The sequence below is a fragment of the Gobius niger genome, assembly GCF_951799975.1.
Source record: "Gobius niger genome assembly, chromosome: 6".
Taxonomy (NCBI): domain Eukaryota; kingdom Metazoa; phylum Chordata; class Actinopteri; order Gobiiformes; family Gobiidae; genus Gobius; species Gobius niger.
In genome coordinates this window covers 12,868,707-12,889,693 of record NC_136857.1, presented here as the reverse complement: position 1 = coordinate 12,889,693, position 20,987 = coordinate 12,868,707, and the positions used below count along the sequence as shown (strand labels likewise).

Below are 20,987 nucleotides of genomic sequence, written 5' to 3'. Positions count from 1 at the left end.
TATTAAGTTGCATTATAGTGCTTTTATTGTGAAAATCCCTATTAAGTTGCATTATAGTGCTTTATATGTGAAAATCCCTATTAAGTTGCATTATAGTGCTTTTATTGTGAAAATCCCTATTAAGTTGCATTATACTGCTTTATATGTGAAAATCCCTATTAAGTTGCATTATAGTGCTTTACATGTGAAAATCCCTATTAAGTTGCATTATAGTGCTTTACATGTGAAAATCCCTATTAAGTTGCATTATAGTGCTTTTATTGTGAAAATCCCTATTAAGTTGCATTATAGTGCTTTATATGTGAAAATCCCTATTTAGTTGCATTATAGTGCTTTATATGTGAAAATCCCTATTAAGTTGCATTATAGTGCTTTTATTGTGAAAATCCCTATTAAGTTGCATTATAGTGCTTTATATGTGAAAATCCCTATTAAGTTGCATTATAGTGCTTTATATGTGAAAATCCCTATTTAGTTGCATTATAGTGCTTTATATGTGAAAATCCCTATTTAGTTGCATTATAGTGCTTTACATGTGAAAATCCCTATTAAGTTGCATTATAGTGCTTTACATGTGAAAATCCCTATTAAGTTGCATTATAGTGCTTTTATTGTGAAAATCCCTATTAAGTTGCATTATAGTGCTTTACATGCGAAAATCCCTATTAAGTTGCATTATAGTGCTTTTATTGTGAAAATCCCTATTAAGTTGCATTATAGTGCTTTACATGTGAAAATCCCTATTAAGTTGCATTATAGTGCTTTATATGTGAAAATCCCTATTAAGTTGCATTATAGTGCTTTACATGTGAAAATCCCTATTAAGTTGCATTATAGTGCTTGTATTGTGAAAATCCCTATTAAGTTGCATTATAGTGCTTTTATTGTGAAAATCCCTATTAAGTTGCATTATTGTGCTTTATATGTGAAAATCCCTATTAAGTTGCATTATAGTGCTTTTATTGTGAAAATCCCAATTAAGTTGCATTATACTGCTTTATATGTGAAAATCCCTATTAAGTTGCATTATAGTGCTTTTATTGTGAAAATCCCTATTAAGTTGCATTATTGTGCTTTATATGTGAAAATCCCTATTAAGTTGCATTATAGTGCTTTACATATGAAAATCCCTATTAAGTTGCATTATAGCGCTTTTATTGTGAAAATCCCTATTAAGTTGCATTATACTGCTTTACATGTGAAAATCCCTATTAAGTTGCATTATACTGCTTTACATGTGAAAATCCCTATTAAGTTGCATTATAGTGCTTGTATTGTGAAAATCCCTATTTAGTTGCATATTGTGTTGTAATTGCAAAAATCCCTATTTTGTTGCAGAAACTGTAAAAACTGTTGAAATTGCAGAAACTTGACATTGTATAAAGTCTTAACATTGTATAAACTGTTTAAATCACTCACAGACTTCACTGTATCAGAAATCCTATTAAAATGAATGGGCAGAATTCCCCATACAAATCAATGGCAGAATTCCCAAGCCCGTAGAAAAAAACTGGAAAACTGTAGAACTCTAATTTTTTCAGAAAACTGACAAGTTGTGGAACCTGAACAAGCACAAACTGCAGAAATTGCTGAAACTGTGGAAAAAACTGCAGAATCTGTGAATTTGCGGGAGCCCCATTATAACTAATAGGAAAAATCGGCCGAATATCGGCCGATTGCGGAAAAACCGGAAGTTGCAGAATTCCCAAAAGTAATAGCAGGATTCTCTCCAACATGCTGAACGTTTTGATGTATAACTTGTGGAAATCGCTGAAATTGTGAAAGTTGTGAAAGCTGCAGAAAATTTGGAAAAAAATACTATAATAATAATAAAGAACGTGAAAACCATTTATTGACTGCGGAAGGATTCCGCAGTCAATCAATAAAGAACGTGAAAACCATTTATTGACTGCGGAAGGATTCCGCAGTCAATCAATAAAGAACATGAAAACCAATAGCCTAATTGACTGCGGAAGAATTCAATTCAATAAAAAAATAACTTCTTCCAAAACATTATGGCGGCGACTGATAAACTTTTCTTCACAAGTATTTTCACGAAAGGACCTCAAAAATAGGGCTAGTCTATATCAATCTTGTTATCACACATTTCTTAATAGTTGTCTGTTACTGATGCCTGCAGTGGAAACTTCCAACACATGTTGAACTCAAAGGTTTTTTCATTTAAAGCTACCCAGTTTGCTTCCACAATGACGATGTAATAAACCATGTTATAACATGGTCATTTGTAGCATGACGTCAATTAATTAATTCAGAAAATGATTTGAGGAACTGATCATTCTCTATTCGTGACCTTGTGTAGTACAGGTTCTCGTCATACGGGGTAATTGGAAAGTGAGATATGTCAAGCCTTTATTGTTTATCATTGTTATTATTATGGCTCACAGCTTGTTAAAACCCCAAATTAAATATTATATTATTTTAAAAATGGACGGAAAGCCACAGTCATCAAAATTATATCAAAGGCTTGATATTTGTCACCGCACGTACTGAGTTTATATCATAGTTTCACATTGTAAGTTGAATTACAGGTAAATGCACTTTTTCATGACGAACACCTGTATATTACAAGTATCTTATACTGGTAAATGTCGCCACCTAGTGGACAAGGGCTTCTATAAAAGTACTCACATTTGTTGTACCATATTCAAACACAGGATGGCACTTTCTTTACAAAGTTCAGTCGACACGAATAGTTTCTGCAAACTGATTTTATTGGTTCAATAAAGGCACAGTGTATTTTCACCAAGAAGTCTGGACCAAATAATTTGACGAGCTCAGAACATAAAGACAGTAACAGTAAACATTAAACCTTTGGTCGACTGCAGAGAACATGTCAGTTTTAAGTCAAACCAATGGCAAGTGTTGCATCAGGAGTGGATGAAGGTATAATAATGTACCATACATTATATACAGATAGAAGTGAGACTCAGATGGATGTCAGTGTCAAACTCACATGTACCAAACACAAGTAAAAAAAAAAGAAAAAAAAAAGACATCTTTTCTGTTTTTATTGTTCTGTAAATGTGCAGTTGTGCATGCATCATTTACATCAGTGCTCAGATATTTTACAGATATTTTATACCCAAACACTGTGAACCTTTATGGACCAAAGTCAAGTCCAGGGAAGGTGGAGAGTCTCGGGAAATTTATATAAAAAATGGTTTCATATAAATCTCTGTTTGTAGTGCATTTTATAGGAGGTACACACTTGTTGTATAATGGTATTTGAAATTCTATAATACAGTATAACTTAAAAATAGTAAGGAGTAATATTTGGATGAAGCTTCAAAAAACTACAAATGTCAAAATAAAGTTGTGGGATACACATCAACACTGAATGGATGTTTGGCATCCTGTATTCAAACTCGTCTCACAGTAATCACACCGACAATGTTAAAAGTATGTGTACAATTCTAAATTGAGATTATAACCAAACAAGTACAGTCGGAACTGTAGATTGTGAATATCACCAATATGATAATAAAATAAAGCAAGACATGCCAGATATATGGAACTTACAAATATGAATCCCAAATTGTAACGGCCTTTTAGCATATGATTACCGGTGCGTCACATGACATGTTTGATCCAATAGGGAAGAAGAGTCTTAAAAAATGTCAGGTATGACTGCAGTGTGACGGTTGGTCTGTTTAAACAAGTGTTTAATGAGGAGATCCCAGTAGTGTTGCTATAGGTATCCAAAAGTCCCAAAAGTCTGTATAGTCTTGACATGCACTCAGCGCATTAGTCATTAACTAATCGATAAACATGGTACTGTGCTCCATGTTCACTCGTGGACACTTCAAACACAAAGGCGATGCACAGCAAAGTCTCCTGGGTCTCTCTGTTTGACACAACCTGAACAATATTTTAAAACACATTAGTGGTCAGGTTTGTCACAAAGACTTCTATCAAAACAACACATATGACGTTTTCGAGTGAATTATACCTGTAAAATAGTAAAGTTCTCGAGTACACTGTTCATCATGTATTTCTCTGGGAGGTGTTTCAGTTTGTGGATGAAGTTGATCATATATTCACACATGGGTGAGCGATGAATACGAAATATATGTTTCCCTCCTTCTAGACGGGCATATTCAGTCTAAAAAAGAATGATTGAAAAATGATTATTTTTTTTAAATACAAAAGACCAAAATACAGCATGTGAATCTCAGTATTTTTCACCTCTACTTTTTCCACCACTTGTTTTCCAAAAGAGCAGACTTTAGTTGAAACACTTATGCTGATGTTTTCTGTGCCACTGTACTGGCTGCTTACACCATAAAATGCACCGGAGCCCTCGTCGACATCAATGCTCAGGTCAGCCTAAAACAAAAAAGTGTTCCATTTAAGACATGTTTTACGAGGTGAAAATGTATGGAATATTTACCCAAAACTTGACCAGGAAAAAAGCATTGTGCGGCCCCTTTTCATAGAGCTCCTTCAGTCCTCCATTCTTTTCAGAGAATTTGTCATAGATCTGTCTTACATCTATAGACTCCAACACTGGGTCGTTGTAGCCAGGGTTTGAAGGGCCAATGTGCACAAATAGATGCTTGAACTGGAAAAGAACAAAAGAATAAAAATAATAAAAAAAAAAAAACTTAACATAATTGATTTGTAGTTTGATCTCTGTACCGTCTCTCTCTCTCTCTGGGTCTCCATAAAAGCCGAATACTCAAGAAGCCTAAGCTTTGCAGATGCAATTGTGCGGTCTTGCCAAACAGGGGCTGCTATAGCAGGAGGCCGAGGAGGCGGCAGTGGCTCATAACCTGCAGAAACATTGAAGGTAAACTCTTCGCAGTCCCAATAACAAAATAAGTACATTACTTATAAACTCTTCGCAGTCCCAATAACAAAATAAGTACATTACTTATTAGCAGTCTGCGCACACTCACACTTACTGATGGGAGCCGGAACTGGAGCTGGTAGTGTTGTGAAAGGGGGTTGTGCAAAGGGCTTTATACTGCAAGGGAAAAAAGTAAAGAAAACAGGCTTAAAATTGGCAATAATAATGTTGGATTTCACAGTAGATAAAGCATCACACAAGGAACACAGGCAGAAAAGCAAGTGAAAGAGGTTCATTCGGACAGAAAAACAGGACATTATTTTTGGTTCAAGTGTGGTTAAATCACTAGGTCAGTACATCTCCTATGACCCGTTGTATGCAGTTCCTAGGCTAAGCAGGTGGGCATTATGCATATTTGATTTAAGATACTCACTCCTGAGAGTGTCCAGGCTGTCCAGGCATCGGGCTGGGCCAAAACTAAAAGACAGAAATATTATTACTCAGGTCAGACCAGTGAAAAAGCAGATGTTTTGAGTGTGTCTCACTCTGACTGGTGGAGAGAAGGGAGTCTGTGGCTTCATGACACTAGCAGAGACTATCTGCGCTGACGACAGGTTGGCCACTGTTTGCAGCGCCTTGTCTTTGGAGACCTGGTCCTGAAGGACAAAATACAAAGTAACACTAAGACAGAAGTGTTTCAACACAACTGTTGAATAAAATTGAGTTATAGTCCATCATCAGCCGAAAGCCAGCCATTTTACATGTTGTCCAACCATACATTAACAACAATAGAAGAAAAGCAAAGCAGAGGTAAAGGGGAGGCCAAAGCAGGGATGCACCAAGCTAGCAAACTATACAGCTGAACTAACCAGAGCCATCACCAGCATTTGACTGAGCTACTAAACTCAAGTGTGGCGAGCAGTGCTCAGGCAGTACAACTGCTGTGGGGACTAGCAGTAGTATGAGGCCAAACACAAGCCTGAAGCAAAAACTGTAGAGAACCAAGACTTACCAGGTTCATTGCCTATAGCAAAGAAGACAGATGTATTAAAATATTACAACCTTAGATAGCCATAAAACCTGACCATACAGAAAAAAAGCATGAAAAAAACAAACATTTTTTGTAATTATCAACAAAAATATCAATAGCGATGTCGTAACTGTACGGAAGTGCTGTTTACAATTCAATTATTAAATGTAACTGTTACATTCTGCATTAAAAGTGTTACAAATATTAACATTACAAATTACACAGAAGCCCATTTTAAAGATGAAACATATACAGATTGAAAAGGACCAAATGTACGATGTTCTGGTTTGCACAAAAGATTAAAATATATCAGTCATGTACGGGAGGATCTGCAAATTAGTTTAAACCAAGCCATGCAGTAACACTCAACACTAGCGCTAAAATAGTTTAACACAATCTGAAACAAGGACAAAAATATTAAAACAGGCAAAGTATCCATTATTAGATTCAAAAGTGTCACACACATAAAACTTGGGTCACTTTTTTTACATGAAGATGAGAATGTTTGCACTTGCAGATACTCAAACAGGAATGTAACTAGTGCCACGAGCTCTGACAAACGTATCTGTGACTTAGAGATCATGTATCGGCAAATCAGAAGCAGTTATGCCCTAAACATATGTACCTTGAGTTTGGACTGAATTTCGCGAGACTTTCTTTTGGCCAAGACTTGCAGGTGACTAGAGACCTGAAGACACACCGGGCCGAAGAGAAGACAGGGAGAAGAGAAGAAAAAGAAAGAGGTGACTACAGAAGATAGAGTGAGCACCCACCTTGATGCTGGTCTGGTATTCTCGTACCCTCTTACGCGCCAGAACCTGAATGTGACTAGACACCTGTTTGGCCAGGGTTAGATCGCAGAACACAGACAGTCACAGGATTATTCAAAGCACCACAAAAAAGCAACAGTTTTCCTATGATTGAGAGGTTAAAGTCATGTAAAAAAAAACTGGGGATGGACATAATATGGACGGAGCCGGCCAGGAGATGTCACGAGAATAACAATTATTGCGTTATTTTGCAATGCTTTGTGATAAAATGACATAACATAGTCATATTTGGGTAGAGAACGCAACGGAGCATGAATGGGGGAATTTAAATGACCTTTATTGTTGAATTGGGTTAAAAATACAGAGAATTAAGATTAGTGCTGGCCAACAGACATGGTATTAATGCAAATGAAAGACATTTGAAGAGACTTTTGCAGCAAAGGGGGCACTGAACTGAAGGTGCAAGTAACACTCCGACCGGGCGGTTCTGGTTGAATCCATAACCAACTACAACACAACTAAACGGTTCTAGACAGCTTCACGGACACCAGTGGATGTAATTTTTGCAAAGTACAGAGAAAATGGTCTACGCATGAGAAAGGAGACATGCGCAATATCCTCAGGGGTTTGGATCTAAATGGTGCGTCCAGAGACAAGCGAGGAGACTTCAAAGAAGAAACGACTTTTCCAGAGGTCCTAACTTTATCTGACATATTGACTGTTACGACAAGTTGAAGAATTCATAAGTTCAGCATTTAGTATAGGCTTGAGCACTGGTGATCCCAAAAAAGGGCACAATGAACCAGGGACAAAGGTGGTGTGTGCAGGGAGATGGTTGTTTTCGTACTTTGACAGGCCAAACTTTTAATTCAAGAGTAGCCAACGCTTCTTGACAGGATGGGTGGAAGCACTGGGGCATTTTGGGACGAACCTGGTGCCTGTACATGCGCTGGTGCCTCCACACTTAGCGCTTCTGCAGTGGGTGAGATGAATAAAGGTGGTGCACGCAGCTGTTTGGAGACAAGCGGATAGTTGATTGTAAATTCAGGCCATTTTTGTACAGGGACTGACTGAAAGTTGCAGGTGCTGCATATGTAGGCAACTTATTATGTATGCAGCACAGCAATCTGGGGCTGACACCACACCTCCACAACTAGAAAGTAGTAGGGGAGTGGCCCTCTCTCCTGGAGCAGTGTTCTGATCTCGGGGCCAGGCTGTGTTAAGCTGAAATCCTTTAACATAACAATTCTCTATCCCAAAATCGCCTCTCATGACCCTCGGACCCAAGACCTTGTACAGCCTCCACCTAATACGTAATAAGATGTCTTTCACTTACATTAAAACCATGTCTGTTAGACAGAACCAATCTTCATTTTCTGTATTTGAAACCCCATTACAAATAAAGGTCAATTAAATCCCCCCGTTCATGCTTCATTGTGTGTGGATGATAGGGCTGCCCGATTGTTGAAAAAATAATAATCACAATTATTTTTGTCATAATTAAAATCACGATTATTCAAACGATTATTTGTTGCCTTTAAAAAAAGTCTTTATGTTATTTATATATTTATTTATAAAAAAAAACTAGTCATAAAAGTACAAAGGATTTCAAGTTTGCCTAAGGAGAGGTCTCCGTTTCACACCTGCCCCCTGCTGGCCAGCCCTCACGCCTGCACAAGTAAACTGAGCAGCGCGGCCTGATGACATCATCACACAGCACTGTCTGTTTTTATGTCAGGCAAAAGCATGAGCCATGGCACATGAAATGCGAAGGGAAAATAATCCCAGCGCCATGAAATAATGCATGTTTGCTTTGCAAAAAAAAAAAAATTTGAAAAATTGAAAAAAAATTGAAAAACAAACTTACAGCCATTGAGTGTGGAGTAAATGAAGACTTTATGTAGCTCTTTGAGTAACATGTGACACAGGCTGATAAAGCACAATAAGTGTAAGCAGTTGTTATTTATTAGGCCAGTCCTATACAACATATGCGGCCCGGGACCATTGGTCTTGTTCTCTAACCAAATATGACTGCATTATTTCATAATAATTATTGCGTTTTATCACAATAATTATTGCGCTTTAATGCAAAGCATAGCGAAATAATGCATTATTTAATATTCTCATGATGTCCCCTGGCGGGCTCCGTAGACATGAGCCCATGGTGATCTGACGGCAATTCAATTGAATGACAGGGGGATACTGCACATGGGTAGGCGTCAGATTAAAATTACATTTTACAAGGGTTTTAAGATAAATTTTTTTGACAAATTGCTCAGCCAACTCTCTAACTGGCTTTCTTTTTTTTTTAAATCTTCTTTCAAAATATAGAAAAGTTATGTTATTTGCGTAAATTTGTTCTAAAACGTTTGCTTACCTGTTTGCGTGTGCGCGTCTTCCCCGTGCGTAGCTTGATGTACCTGGCTATCAGCTCATTGCGTCCTACAATGAAGTACAAGTAAGAAAGTTAGAGAAAACATTCAAAAGACAGTTCTCAACAGAAGTTAAAAAAACTAGTATTAAACATTAAAATTAAGCACTAACCCCCTCACAATTGTGTGGCAGTGATTTCTAAGGTTGAGGAAAATGTAGTATTAGTGAACGACTGCTTAAAACTCTAGACAGTGTGATGTTCTCATGGGCGCAAAGTCGTTTTTCTTCCTCTGCATCATTATGCAGTCTAGAAACAATGCTATATGTACATTTTGTTTATTAGGTGGGTTTGAATACAACCTTTTTGACTAGATCGAGTATAACGCTCAATATGTGAATACATGTGTTACTTCGTCATACTACAATTAAACACATGTATATAGGGCTGCAACTAACGATTATTTTGTAATCGATTAATCTATCGACTCTTTTTACGATTAATCGATTAGTCACTTGGCTATGAATGGTGTAGGAAAATTTTATTTTTTCTATTTTTTTTATCACATAAAGCTAAAGTGGATCCGCTTGAGGACATGTTGATGGAGCAAACGTAAAGTAAATGTTTGTTGGAGACTTTTGGTGCTAATTCTGCTTCTGATTGAATGAGACACAAACAGATATTCATGAAATTTACAATGTGCAAACTGTACTACATACAGTTGCTATAAAAACAAAGTAGGTTTTCGTCAAAAATACTACATTTTCATATAATTTTTGCTCTATTTGAGTCGGTGTGAACCAGAAAACGATTAATCGATTACTAAAATAGTTGTCGACTATTTCAATAATCGATTAGTTGTCGATTAATCGATTAGTTGTTTCAGCCCTACATGTATACTGAATTTAATGAAAAAGGCAAATCAATACAAGGATTTGTTTCTCCTCCGAAGGTGAAGTAGTAGGAGAGTGAGAGCATAAAGGCAAAAACAAAAGTGTGGTTGCCATGAAGACTAAAACTGTCCTGTCAGCTCCTTGTGTGCAGCCTCCCCCAGATCCCACCCACACGGGACGAGTAATAAGCCAGGGAGAGAAAATCTCTCCTTTGAAAAAAAACACACGAACAAAAAAAAGAGCAGTGTGATCGACCTACTCTCATATTCATGAAGTGAACCCGTTTGGTTGTGGAACACAAGATGAGTCAGAGCAGCTCAGTGGAGTTACAGGAAGACAGAATTCCCAAAAATCCAGAGACGGTTTGACTCACAAAAATCACTTGGCTCCTATATTCCCACAACAGGACACACATTTCCTGTTAACTTTAACTTGACCACAACCGCACATGAAACTGCTAGATCCTCCTAAAGGTGTATTTTCTCTTTAAGAGTCAGCTACTATATCCCAAATGAATCAGGACTTTTCAGTAAGAGATAGTTTCATGTATGCTTTAGTAAAGGTGTTTTTCTAGTTTTAGGCACACCTCGTTTAGACATATTTATTATGTTTTAGCCTCTTTTTGGACCTAGTTTTGGCCTAATTTGAACATGTTCTAGGCTTGGTGGTACTTAGATGGTCAGATATTTATGGGGTGGTATTTGGTGTGGAAACTTTGAAAACCAGTGTGCTAGAATACACTTAGAAAGGACAGTTTTTTACATTGACACACACACGTGTTCAGGGCGCAATCAAAGCCAATGAGATGTTCTGTCTAGAGCAGGGAATAAAGAAATATTTGACAACAGCACATTTAATCCAAATCGCCATTTGTACCCTTGCTCCTTTTGTGGATTGACTTAAGAACAAGAAGTACCACTAAGAAGAACCCCTTTTAAGCTAAATATACACAGCGACATAGGTGTAATATTTCACCGAGCGCAAACAGGCTGTCTTTGTTTTGTCTGTCACCCTGAGCTTATCCGTCTGATGGTTATTCTAATTTGGGAATATATGCCTGAAACCATATACTGAGTGAGGTCATGGTAGAAACAAATCACACAGACCCTGCCGAGGCTACAGCAACGTTTCAACTGTCCGAATTTTAGACTGGCCTTTATTTTTTGTAATACAGAGTTTCTCAATTGTTCATAAATAATGCATCCACTTATTTCACTTTAAAAAAAAAGTTAAGTGCCACTGGAAATAATACACTTTCTGTCAGTAGTCAAGACTCAAGAAGATTTGATTATTTTTTCTTAAACAAATACCCTGTGGTCAATAAACTAAGCCCACGCACTTCCACCAAAGAGGAACATTGGTTTTCCTCTCCTGCCTGGGATCATATTTCCGGTCTCCCTCACAACAGAGCTGCAAGCAAATGTGTAACACTTAGAGGATAATAGAAACGAACTTCTTATCAAAATTACAAGAAGAAGCTTTGAGAACCACAGCCTTGAAAAAATGTAAATCTGACGCATAGAAAAGTTGGCCAGTTAACTAGCAGGAGTCTCTGCAAGGGTAGCAACCAAGCAACAATTTGTAAAGCAATTCTAAAGCCCTCTGTTTCCACCTTTTGACCTCGTTTTGCCCTTTGGCCGCTACAAAGCATACCCACATACCTCTGAGTCGATCATCTGGGCCCAGATAAAGAGGCCTGCACAGTCACAATGAGGATGTTGACCAAAATGCATGAAAAGTGGGCTACAAACGTATGCTCATTATGCTCATGTAGTACAATAGTTATAGGTGTAAATGTGTAGTAAATCCAAACAATGACAAAGTCTTTCTAAATTTAAGTTTGAATTCACAGTAAATAAATTGTGAGATTCCTTTTTTTCTTCTTCCAAAAACTAAATATAATTATAACGAAGTATAGGGAACCTCAGTATCTCTCGAATATCGAACTCTTACGACCTCAGGGGGCATCGAGGCAACAGGTTCGGACTTGTTCCCCAATGTCTTGTATGTGCTTTTTGTTTAAGCTAATACTGACCAATCCAACATGTGAGAACAATAAATTATATATACTTTGAGTAGTTTATTTAATTTGAAACTTAATTAACTTAAAAACAAATAAAATTCATTGATATGCACATGACTGTAGGGGACGGGGGTTGCGCTTCGTAACTGTATTAAACTCAGCATTAAAAAGTAGTGGATTTTTACATCTTACCGTACATCTTGCCCTCATCAGACAGGATGATCTTCCTGCGACCACAGGGAGGGTAAATGGCTAGTGCCTCCTGAAAGCTCTGTTCAATATCTGGACTCCACACTCCCTCGGGGTCTCCGTCCAGGCCACGATCGGCCCCGTCCACCAGCCCCTCTCCATCGGGACTGTCCTCCTGCGCCCCATCAGGGCTGCCACGGCAACTCCACTCCGAAGCAATGATGACGGCTCCACTCAAAACACACCTATAAACAGGAAAGATTTGACATAACGCTGTCCACAAAATGGCCCAGTAACAGTATGAGTGAGAATGAGCAGTTTTAGTAAAGTGTTCAGTGACAGCATCAAAATGAGTCAAGGTTCAGGTACACGTTATTGTTCCTGCAGGGAGATTTGTCCTCTGCATTTGAACCATCCTTCGATGTTGCTGGGGCAACCGCAGTGCAGTGCCCAGGTACCCATCTCCAGATGTGAAGCCAGACTCACTAAGTTGGTATCACCTGCAGGGCTGGGCACCGTTACATTTGTTTTCGATACCGTTACTTTAACGATACTTGGTTAACGATACCGATACCTGAACAATGCTTTTCCAATACCTACTGTATACTAAATTATGCCATATAGAGCCATAAAACAGAACAATAATGTTAATTTAATCCATAAAAGACATTTATTTATTTATTTGAGCTGAAACAACCAAGTAACTTCCTTGAATGCTGGCCCTAGACCCAACAGGCATCAAAACTTAGTCTCTAAAGATACTGGAAAATGGGAAATATGCTTTCTGTGTTGGGCCCCTCGTGACTGGAATAACCTTCCAGCATCCATTTGCTCCCTTACGTCTTTTCCTTTGTTCTGAACTGCTCTGTTAACACATCTTCAGAATACAATGTTTATTGAGTTGAGGTGCTACCTATGACAGTTTTATTTGTGATGTCATATTACACTATGCAATGTATTGTGTTGTGCAATGTGTTACACCAATGGTTCTCAAACATTTCACATCAAGCACCACCTCGTATAATGCTTGACACAAGCACCAGTCAGAGCCTAAGTTTAAGATTCTGACCTAATTTAGTGTAAAATCTGTCTTTTTATAAGACTTGTTGTATTAATAAATAGTAAGAAATTATAATCTACTTTATTTACGTGAACAAGTATCCTTTGTTTTGAAAATACAACAGTTAAAAGCATGTTCAGACAAATATAACAAACACGGTCTATCCACAAGTAATAATAAGCCTATGACATTTCTGTGGGATGATTTTAAAACTCTCTTCACCAGATGCAGCAAATCGTTCTGCATCTCATTACATTCTATACTACATCCCAAAAGTAGGTTGTTCAAATCCCAAGAGAAAATAAAATATGCTCACTTTGAATTAGGGATTGTTTCCAATCTCTTCAGTCTCCTTTTGAGGCCCATCACCATTATCTGCCATTTAGTCAATAAATTGTTGCATATTGATGTTGCAGATTTTACACCGGGTTCCCTTCCTGACAACCTTTTCATAACACAATATCTAGGTTAGGATAGGCGCACAAATACTGTGCTTTGCCTTGTGCCGCTCCACTGACAGGTGATGATGGATGGACAGGTCCAGGATTAACTCTGCAGCTGCCAGGAATGGTGACAGATTTCTGTTAATACAAATGTCTCCACAAAGTGCGAGATCACATTTATCTGAATGTGTTTAAAGCTTCCATAGCCTCTGCAGATATTAATAGCATTGGCATTTAAGGTGAAAGACTGGACTAGCAGAATGGCTAAACATGCCTGGCTTGTAAATTTATACGAGGCACAAGCCAAGGTCAACAAAGACAGCCCATCGAAGTATGAGAGGCCAAACCCTGCTTCCAAAACAGAAAGTGGGGTTATTCATTATTTAGTACCTATTAGTACTCAGAGTATTAAAAGTTGGGGAATCTCAAATGTTCATGCAACATGGAGAATGGCTGAGCGTAATGGTTTCCAGAAAGTGGTTAACATGGTCATTGCCTTAAAGGAACCACAGAGGATCTACGTTGGCTGCTCAGGGTGGGCTTATAATGTTTTGATTATCCTCCTGAATTCGTATTAGTGTGGACTCATTGAAATTTGGAATTGATTATTTTTCAAGTCTAATGGTTAACAGGGGAGTTCATTAAAAACATGTAGTAGTGTTGTTTTGTGTCTAAAGATAGACACCTTTCCTTTTCATTAATGGACGAGTAGAAAGGTAAGGCCTATCATTTTAACCTAATGCCCCAATACTAGGAGTGGTTTATATGGGTTTGGTTAAAGAGTTAACTAGTAACAGTAAGTAAAGTAGTGTTAAACAAGTGGGTTATGTTAAGACATGTACATTCAGCACTTTTGCGAGTCATATGTGTGTTGTCTTCTGAAATGGACATTAAGATAACAGAACAGATATAGTTTAAATTAAATTTGAGTGAAGTCCACTTGACCCAAAGAGTGTCCCATTCAAAGTCAGATTGCCTTCCTCTGTGGTGCAGTAAGTTCTTTAGGATACATTTCTTGGCTGCCGCTGCTGCCAACAACACAAAATGTTTCTTGTTAGAATATGATTCCAGTGGAACACTGTTTCCAAGTTATCAAATCCTAAGTAACAAGCTGGCAAGTTGTCAATAAACACTTTGAATTGTTGGAGTCAGAAATGCATATTTCAAGCAGAGATTCCTCAGCATTATTTGGGCTGCACGGTGGCGCAACAGTTACCATATGTGCTTCATTGCAAGAAGGATTCAGGTTCAATTCCCAGACGAGGACGTTCTGTGTGGAGTTTGCATATTCTCCCTGTGTCTGCGTAGGTTTCCCCCTGGTTTCCCTACCACGATAAACATGTATAATAGGCCAGGATGAATGAGGGTGCGTTTGAGAGTGCGAGTAGGTGACGATGGATGGAAATTTGGCTAATGCATGAAACCCATGTGTGGTCATTAACATGCACTGTCCCGAGCAAATAAACCAATAAATCATTTTTTTTTTAAACTTCAAATTTGTTGTTACATTTGTCTAAGTCAGGGGTCTCCAACCTTTTTTACTCCGCATGCTACTTTTACGTGACAAAAACATAAAAGATGAAGATGATACTTCAAAGACTTCAGTTTTGCCCTTATACTTTACTATATTGACCAGAATGCTTGCAGATTGTGTTCAGCGGGTTCAAAACAAAAAGGAAATGCATAAAAAATGTGTGTCATGAAGCGTAAATGGAAAAGTAGATAGTGTTTGGCATTGGCAAGCTACCGAGAAATGGCTGGAGCTACTGGTTGGAGATCCCTGGTCTAGGTCAAATCTCACAATTGACAAAACAAATCCATCATTATTAGTGTAAAACCAGGTCTTTCGAAGGTTTATGGACCTTCTGTGAACCCAGGCCCATAGAAAGTTGCTGGAAAAACAGCATTCCGACATCCTTCTGATAAGGTAGTTGGAATGTTGTGATTGTAATCAAGTGAATTCACCAATCATTTTGTATTTGGAGCTTGAAAACCTTTAATTAGATGTTTTACACCTGATGGCTGTCCTGAGGCCTGTCACAAAACAGTACACATGACCCCTGTGCCTGGATTATTACCAAATTATAGCCAGACTCACAGAGCACATTATTTCGATACACAGAACTACTCTACAGAAACAAACTTCACCATTAACCCTGCTCCCTCTTGTCTGTGTGATATATTATACACAGCAGACAGACCTACTCAGCTCTGGTGGTTTCTTAGGTCTCAGTTGCCAAAAGGTCAGTGCAGTGAGAGCCAGAAGAGCATCGGGCTAAATAAAGCAATGAGCTCAGCGAACACTGACAAACCACACGCATATTACAGGCTGCTTTCTACTCCAATGGGAAAACTGGGGACACTGTGATTAACTGAGCGGAGTTTCATCACAGCACTTCCCAGACTTCAATGGCTACTTCAGCCGAAACACAACCACAAAGAGTGTGATGGAAGACAATAAACACTTAATAATACCGACAATTGGTATATTTGTACGTGGTTTTCCAAATCATGGACCAGAAGGGACGGATGCTTAAAAAGAAAAAGAAAAAAAACCTGTGCGAGAAAAGGCAGTGTCCAAAGTAAGGCAATCAAGCCAAAAGTGAGTTAGCAGAATATGTTCCTCATGTGTAACATTGTAATAAACTGTGTCGGTGGCCCCATCATTAGGTCAATTACATAAAACAGTCATAAATAGTAACTTAACTATATTTCAACATGTTTTTAGGCTAGTTCTGGGAAAGAGGCTAGCGTTGTATACAGCTAATCAGTTAGCATGCTAGCACATAATACCTCAACAAATCTAAAACTTGATAAGAAAATGAAAACCAAAACAACGAAGTAGGAGTTCGTGAAGCTGCTGAGATCTTCATGAGGAAAACACAAAAGCCTGAATCAGCAAAGCGCCAGCGCCAAAATGCCAAATATGTGAAAAATCCCAAAACTTCAGGCGTACAAAGCGTAGCAGCTGCTGCAGCATGAAACTTTGCTGCACAACAAAGAAGTTTGTCAGGAGCTCACTCACCCTTTACTGGTCTGGACCACTCTGCAGCCGCTCTCTCCGAGTTTTGGGCCAAAGCTCCCGACAGGACTGCACTCTCAAAATACAGGCGATTTTCTTGGAAAACTAAGTAGGCTACTGTTTGACACAAAAAGGCGGAATGCCATGTATGACTTTGGTATGAAATCTGCGCGCGTAAGAAAACGCACAGAGGCGTGGCGTAAAACCTCTGCGTAAAATACGCACACGCAAGTTTTGTGAGTCCCAAACACAAACTCCTCCCATAACACCCATGGTGTTGAGATGGTTGAGATAAGTGAAAAGTTTGCCTAAACAGAACCATTAGCCTCTTCATTGGATTTTAGTATCAGGCCTGTTGGTCATTATAGAACTTGGTTCTTACTGCGCCCGCATATTTCAGAGAGAGAGAGAGAGAGAGAGGGAGAGAGAGCGAGAGAGAGAGAGAGAGGGAAAAAAAGGAAACAATAAATAAAATCTTCTGCGCTAGCCTCTTCACACCCTTAAAAAACTAGGCTACAAAATTCTATTTGAATCATGCACACAACTGATTTGTAACTCAATATGAACATAACCTGCATGAATGTTTATTTTATGAATTAGGCCTACTTTAAAACTTGCAGACAATTAGTCGCTGCCTCTACTTAAAACCGGTCCGATAGTTTTGGAGATGTGTTACTATTTATTAACACTAGAGGTCAGGCAAAGCCCACAGACAAAGTTTGAGCAACTCCTACTCCAGTACCTATGTCATTGCCAGAGGTGGGTAGAGTAGCTACACAAGTTACTCAAGTAACTTTACTTTGAAATAATTTTACTCAAGAAGAAGTAAAAAGTAGTGACCAAAAAATGAAAATAAGAGTGGGGAAAATGCAACTACTGTACTGTGAATAAAAGTCTGGTTTACGACCACAATATATCGGCCTGCTATATATTATGAAAAACATGCCAGAAAAATACTGTAAAATATTCCTTTTTTGAAGAATAAAGTAGCCTACATGAAAACGACATCAATGTGTCAATATTCCGTTTTTGCCACTTAAAGATTTAGCTATGAACTTTTTTTTTTTTTACTCAAGTCAGAGTAATCATTGTAATTTTACTCAAGTAGAAGTTAAAACTTGTACATTTACAAGTACAATTACTTCAAAAAGCTACTAAAAGTAGGCTACATGTACTTCAGTACTACTCGCCTCTTTGCATTACATATTGTTTTATTTAGGCCTGTTTATGTTATTAATTTATTTAAATGGGGACAGTGAATATCCCTATTTACATAAAACATGTCAGAGTTTAGGCTAATTTCATGTAATTATAATTATATTTTATAGGCTAATCTAATTAATAGACAGGCTGATGTGAAGCTTTACATTGAGCATTTCACACAAAACAACACAGGAAACAGAACGACTACAGGACAAGGAACAACGGGACCACAAAATGTCTACTGTACAATGGACATTTGGGGTTTCAGACAGTGACAACAGACTGGACAGGACAGAGGACATGGAGGACAGGGAGGAAAGAGGGAAGGGTTGGGTGCACACAAAGCGCCAAGGCGGTTCACTTTTTCCATTTTGACACTAGGTGGTGTATTGCCCTGGCACGAGAATGCAAAAAGTGACCTGTGTTCAGATCAGGCCACATGACATCTTCCATTGCTAATTCGTGTCCACTCTCTGGTAACTTGGCAACATTTATAGTGCTTACAGCTATTGTTAACTTAGATATGTAGCCTGTTTAAGTTAGGTTGACTACATTTGGGAGTTACAAATCCACCCCGTGTCGGTCCACCACACAGGTAAGCTAGCCTACTTTGCGCACCATGAAACTGTTCATGTGATTTCTTCATTTTGTGATATGGAGAAAATATGAAAACACTCCCAAAGCCTAAAGCGCAAATAGGCCATGCTCAAATGAAATGCGCAAAGTAAACATGAATGTGACTCAACTGAAAAATAAGTGAAATATGCCAATCTTATTAAAATTGTCAAAGAAAAAACAACTAAACATATTTACATTATAATTTAGAAACTCATTATTATTGTCATTTTTATTTTATTTTTATTATTATTATTATTATTATTATTATTATTATTATTATTATTATTTTTATTATTATTATTATTATTATTATTATTATTATTATTATTATTTTTACTACTACCAACTAAAGTGTGTAGTTTTTACTTGCCAAAAAACACTCAAATTTATAGTGCTACACAATCAGTTAAAATGTTGATTTTTGCAGCGTTTGGCTCTTTCATGCCATATGTTTAATTAACAACTCTGTTAACTACATGGAAACTATAATGTCCTGGTGCGACCTGGGCTAATATCCAAAATAAACTGTTATCAGAGTCAGCTGTCACACTATAATTGAGCGTTAATATCACCATTAGTGTGGCACTGTTTGGACATCTTATGACTTTGGATAGCTCCCAGTAACATTATTTTAACTATTGAAAAGTAACATTACAGTAACATAACTGCACCATAACTGAACTGAACTGAGCAATGGCAAAGCATCTGCACATTCATTTTGGTTCTCACCTTTTACCAGATGCTTTATTTACAAACATAAGTTTTGAGTTACATACATATACAGTAAGAAGGTGGGGCGGTTTATTTGTGCAATAACTGAATAACGAGTATCCGCTTTGCTTATCTCTTGCAGTAACTTTACTACTAGCCTACACGTTGCTTGTTTTCCTCATAGCATGTTTCATGCGCCTCTGTACTGTACAGTCCAGTGCTGACTATATTTGTCCTCCCTCCTTTTCTTTCTTGCAAGCGACCAGAAAGTCAAGGCTGGACCTCTGCCAAAAGAGGCCGGACCGCTGTGCAGCTGAAACTTTTACAAGCCAAGCAGGAAGAAGAGACAGAGAGGCAGCGCGATCGAAGGAGAAAAGCAAATGTGAGAGAGACATCTGAGCCCTCAAGTTTGCAGCTCTCTCCCTCCTCTTTGTGTCTGTCTGTCTGTCTGTCTCAAGTCTTTTCTTGTTCCTCGTTAAAGCCATACTGTATTTGCCCGCCTTTGTTGGTAGGGGGTAAGGCTAGTGCACACATCGCTGAAGGGACAGGGAGGGAGGGTGAGAGGGACTCCGGGTTCATAGGGTTCAGCTGAGGAGAGAAATAAATTCATAAACAACAAAGGAGACGTGACGTAAGGTGCAAGGGGCTGTCCAACCTGCTTGCCGAATCTGAGCTGCTATGGGAGAAACCGGATTGTTTGCACTGTATACGTGTGTTGTACGGTAGAAAAGAAATGTGTGTCCTACTTTTCAGAAAAGACTTGTGGAATTGAAAGGATCTGTGGTTTGCTTTTCTTCTGGTGAGTGATTGACGCATAAAGCTTGACAAATAGTTCTCTTCAAACATATGTACAACAGTCATGACTTTATTGTCCCTAAAACGGAGGAAATTATAAAAAGTGTGGGACAGGGATTCACTGCTATTGAGACGTGTACACAGTCCATTTTCAAATTGACGTCAGCCTCGAAACGCACCCTGATTGGTCACTCGGTTAGCGATGCAGTTAACAATAAAATATCAGACCATTGGTTGATATCAAAACTAAGGGGGCAGGTCCTCTATTTGAACAGATGGGGTTATTTTGTCCAGTGATTGAGGTCATCTAAAGGCGACTGTTTGCTCTGTCTGAAATCAGTCCGTGATAGACTGTCCTGCAGATGTGAGTAAGCAAAGGGAGACCCGGGAACGATGCCAAAACAGACGGAAAAAGTGACATTCTTCGCAAAAATCTGTCCGTCTTCAGCGATTCATTTAGCTAAAGTTCCCCCCAGCTCCTCCCACCAAGGAGGGCTAAAATGAAGAGAGAGGGTGAATTGACCGACACGCGGACACAATCGGGGACAATAAAGATATCAGTCAGACAGTAAGTCTCCCAGTACTGCTCATTCAGCTGAAAGAGTTTAATTTTACAGCCAGTTTTAGCATTTCTCTCAGCCTTAATGGCGTACAGTGCTGTGAGATTGAACAATATGGCAGAACTGCTGATGTTCTGTCTCGCCATCTGTGTGTGGCTGCAGGATAGTGTAAGTACAGTGCAACATGAAGGGAGAGGTGCATTTTGGATGTTCGATGATTAAGAGACAGCTTTGCAGAGAGTTCCCAGCTGCTGTCAGACTGTTTTGTGTCACTATCCTCACAGCTGAACGTGTGTGTCCTCTTTTTTGTATAGACACTTTTTTCTGAACTCTGTTTCGGTAAGTCCACCTCACACTCTCTCTCTCCTCTCTCTCTCTCTCTCTCTCTCTCTCTCTCTCTCTCTCTCTCTCTCCACAACAGCATGTCCCTCCCTTCCTCTTTCTGTGTATCTGCCCTCCTCCCCTCGTATTTCTCTTTTCCCTCTTGGC

The 20,987-nt window shown here is 38.5% G+C and overlaps 1 protein-coding gene across 2 annotated transcripts; it reads right to left on the bottom strand.

Annotated features, from left to right (window-relative positions):
* Positions 1-2,768: 2,768 nt before the first annotated feature.
* Positions 2,769-12,213, bottom strand: tead3a (TEA domain family member 3 a). Of its 2 annotated transcripts, XM_079559161.1 has the most exons (12): positions 12,090-12,213; positions 8,988-9,052; positions 6,614-6,676; positions 5,823-5,834; positions 5,356-5,466; positions 5,244-5,287; positions 4,920-4,987; positions 4,660-4,793; positions 4,412-4,582; positions 4,207-4,347; positions 3,971-4,123; positions 2,769-3,879 (listed from the first exon to the last, which is right to left on the bottom strand). In XM_079559161.1, exons 1-12 carry the CDS (start codon positions 12,094-12,096, stop codon positions 3,766-3,768), a joined length of 1,083 nt encoding a protein of 360 aa, XP_079415287.1. In that variant the 5' UTR covers positions 12,097-12,213; the 3' UTR covers positions 2,769-3,765. The 2 variants fall into 2 exon arrangements, with proteins under 2 accessions (XP_079415287.1, XP_079415288.1); XM_079559162.1 differs by lacking the exon at positions 5,823-5,834.
* Positions 12,214-20,987: the final 8,774 nt, after the last annotated feature.

Coding starts and splice junctions, on each gene's coding strand:
- tead3a (XM_079559161.1), bottom strand. Junction 4,988..5,243: donor CAGCCTGGACACTCTCAGGA/GTGAGTATCTTA, acceptor TTTCCCTTGCAG/TATAAAGCCCTTTGCACAAC. Junction 4,124..4,206: donor AAGTGGTGGAAAAAGTAGAG/GTGAAAAATACT, acceptor ATTCTTTTTTAG/ACTGAATATGCCCGTCTAGA.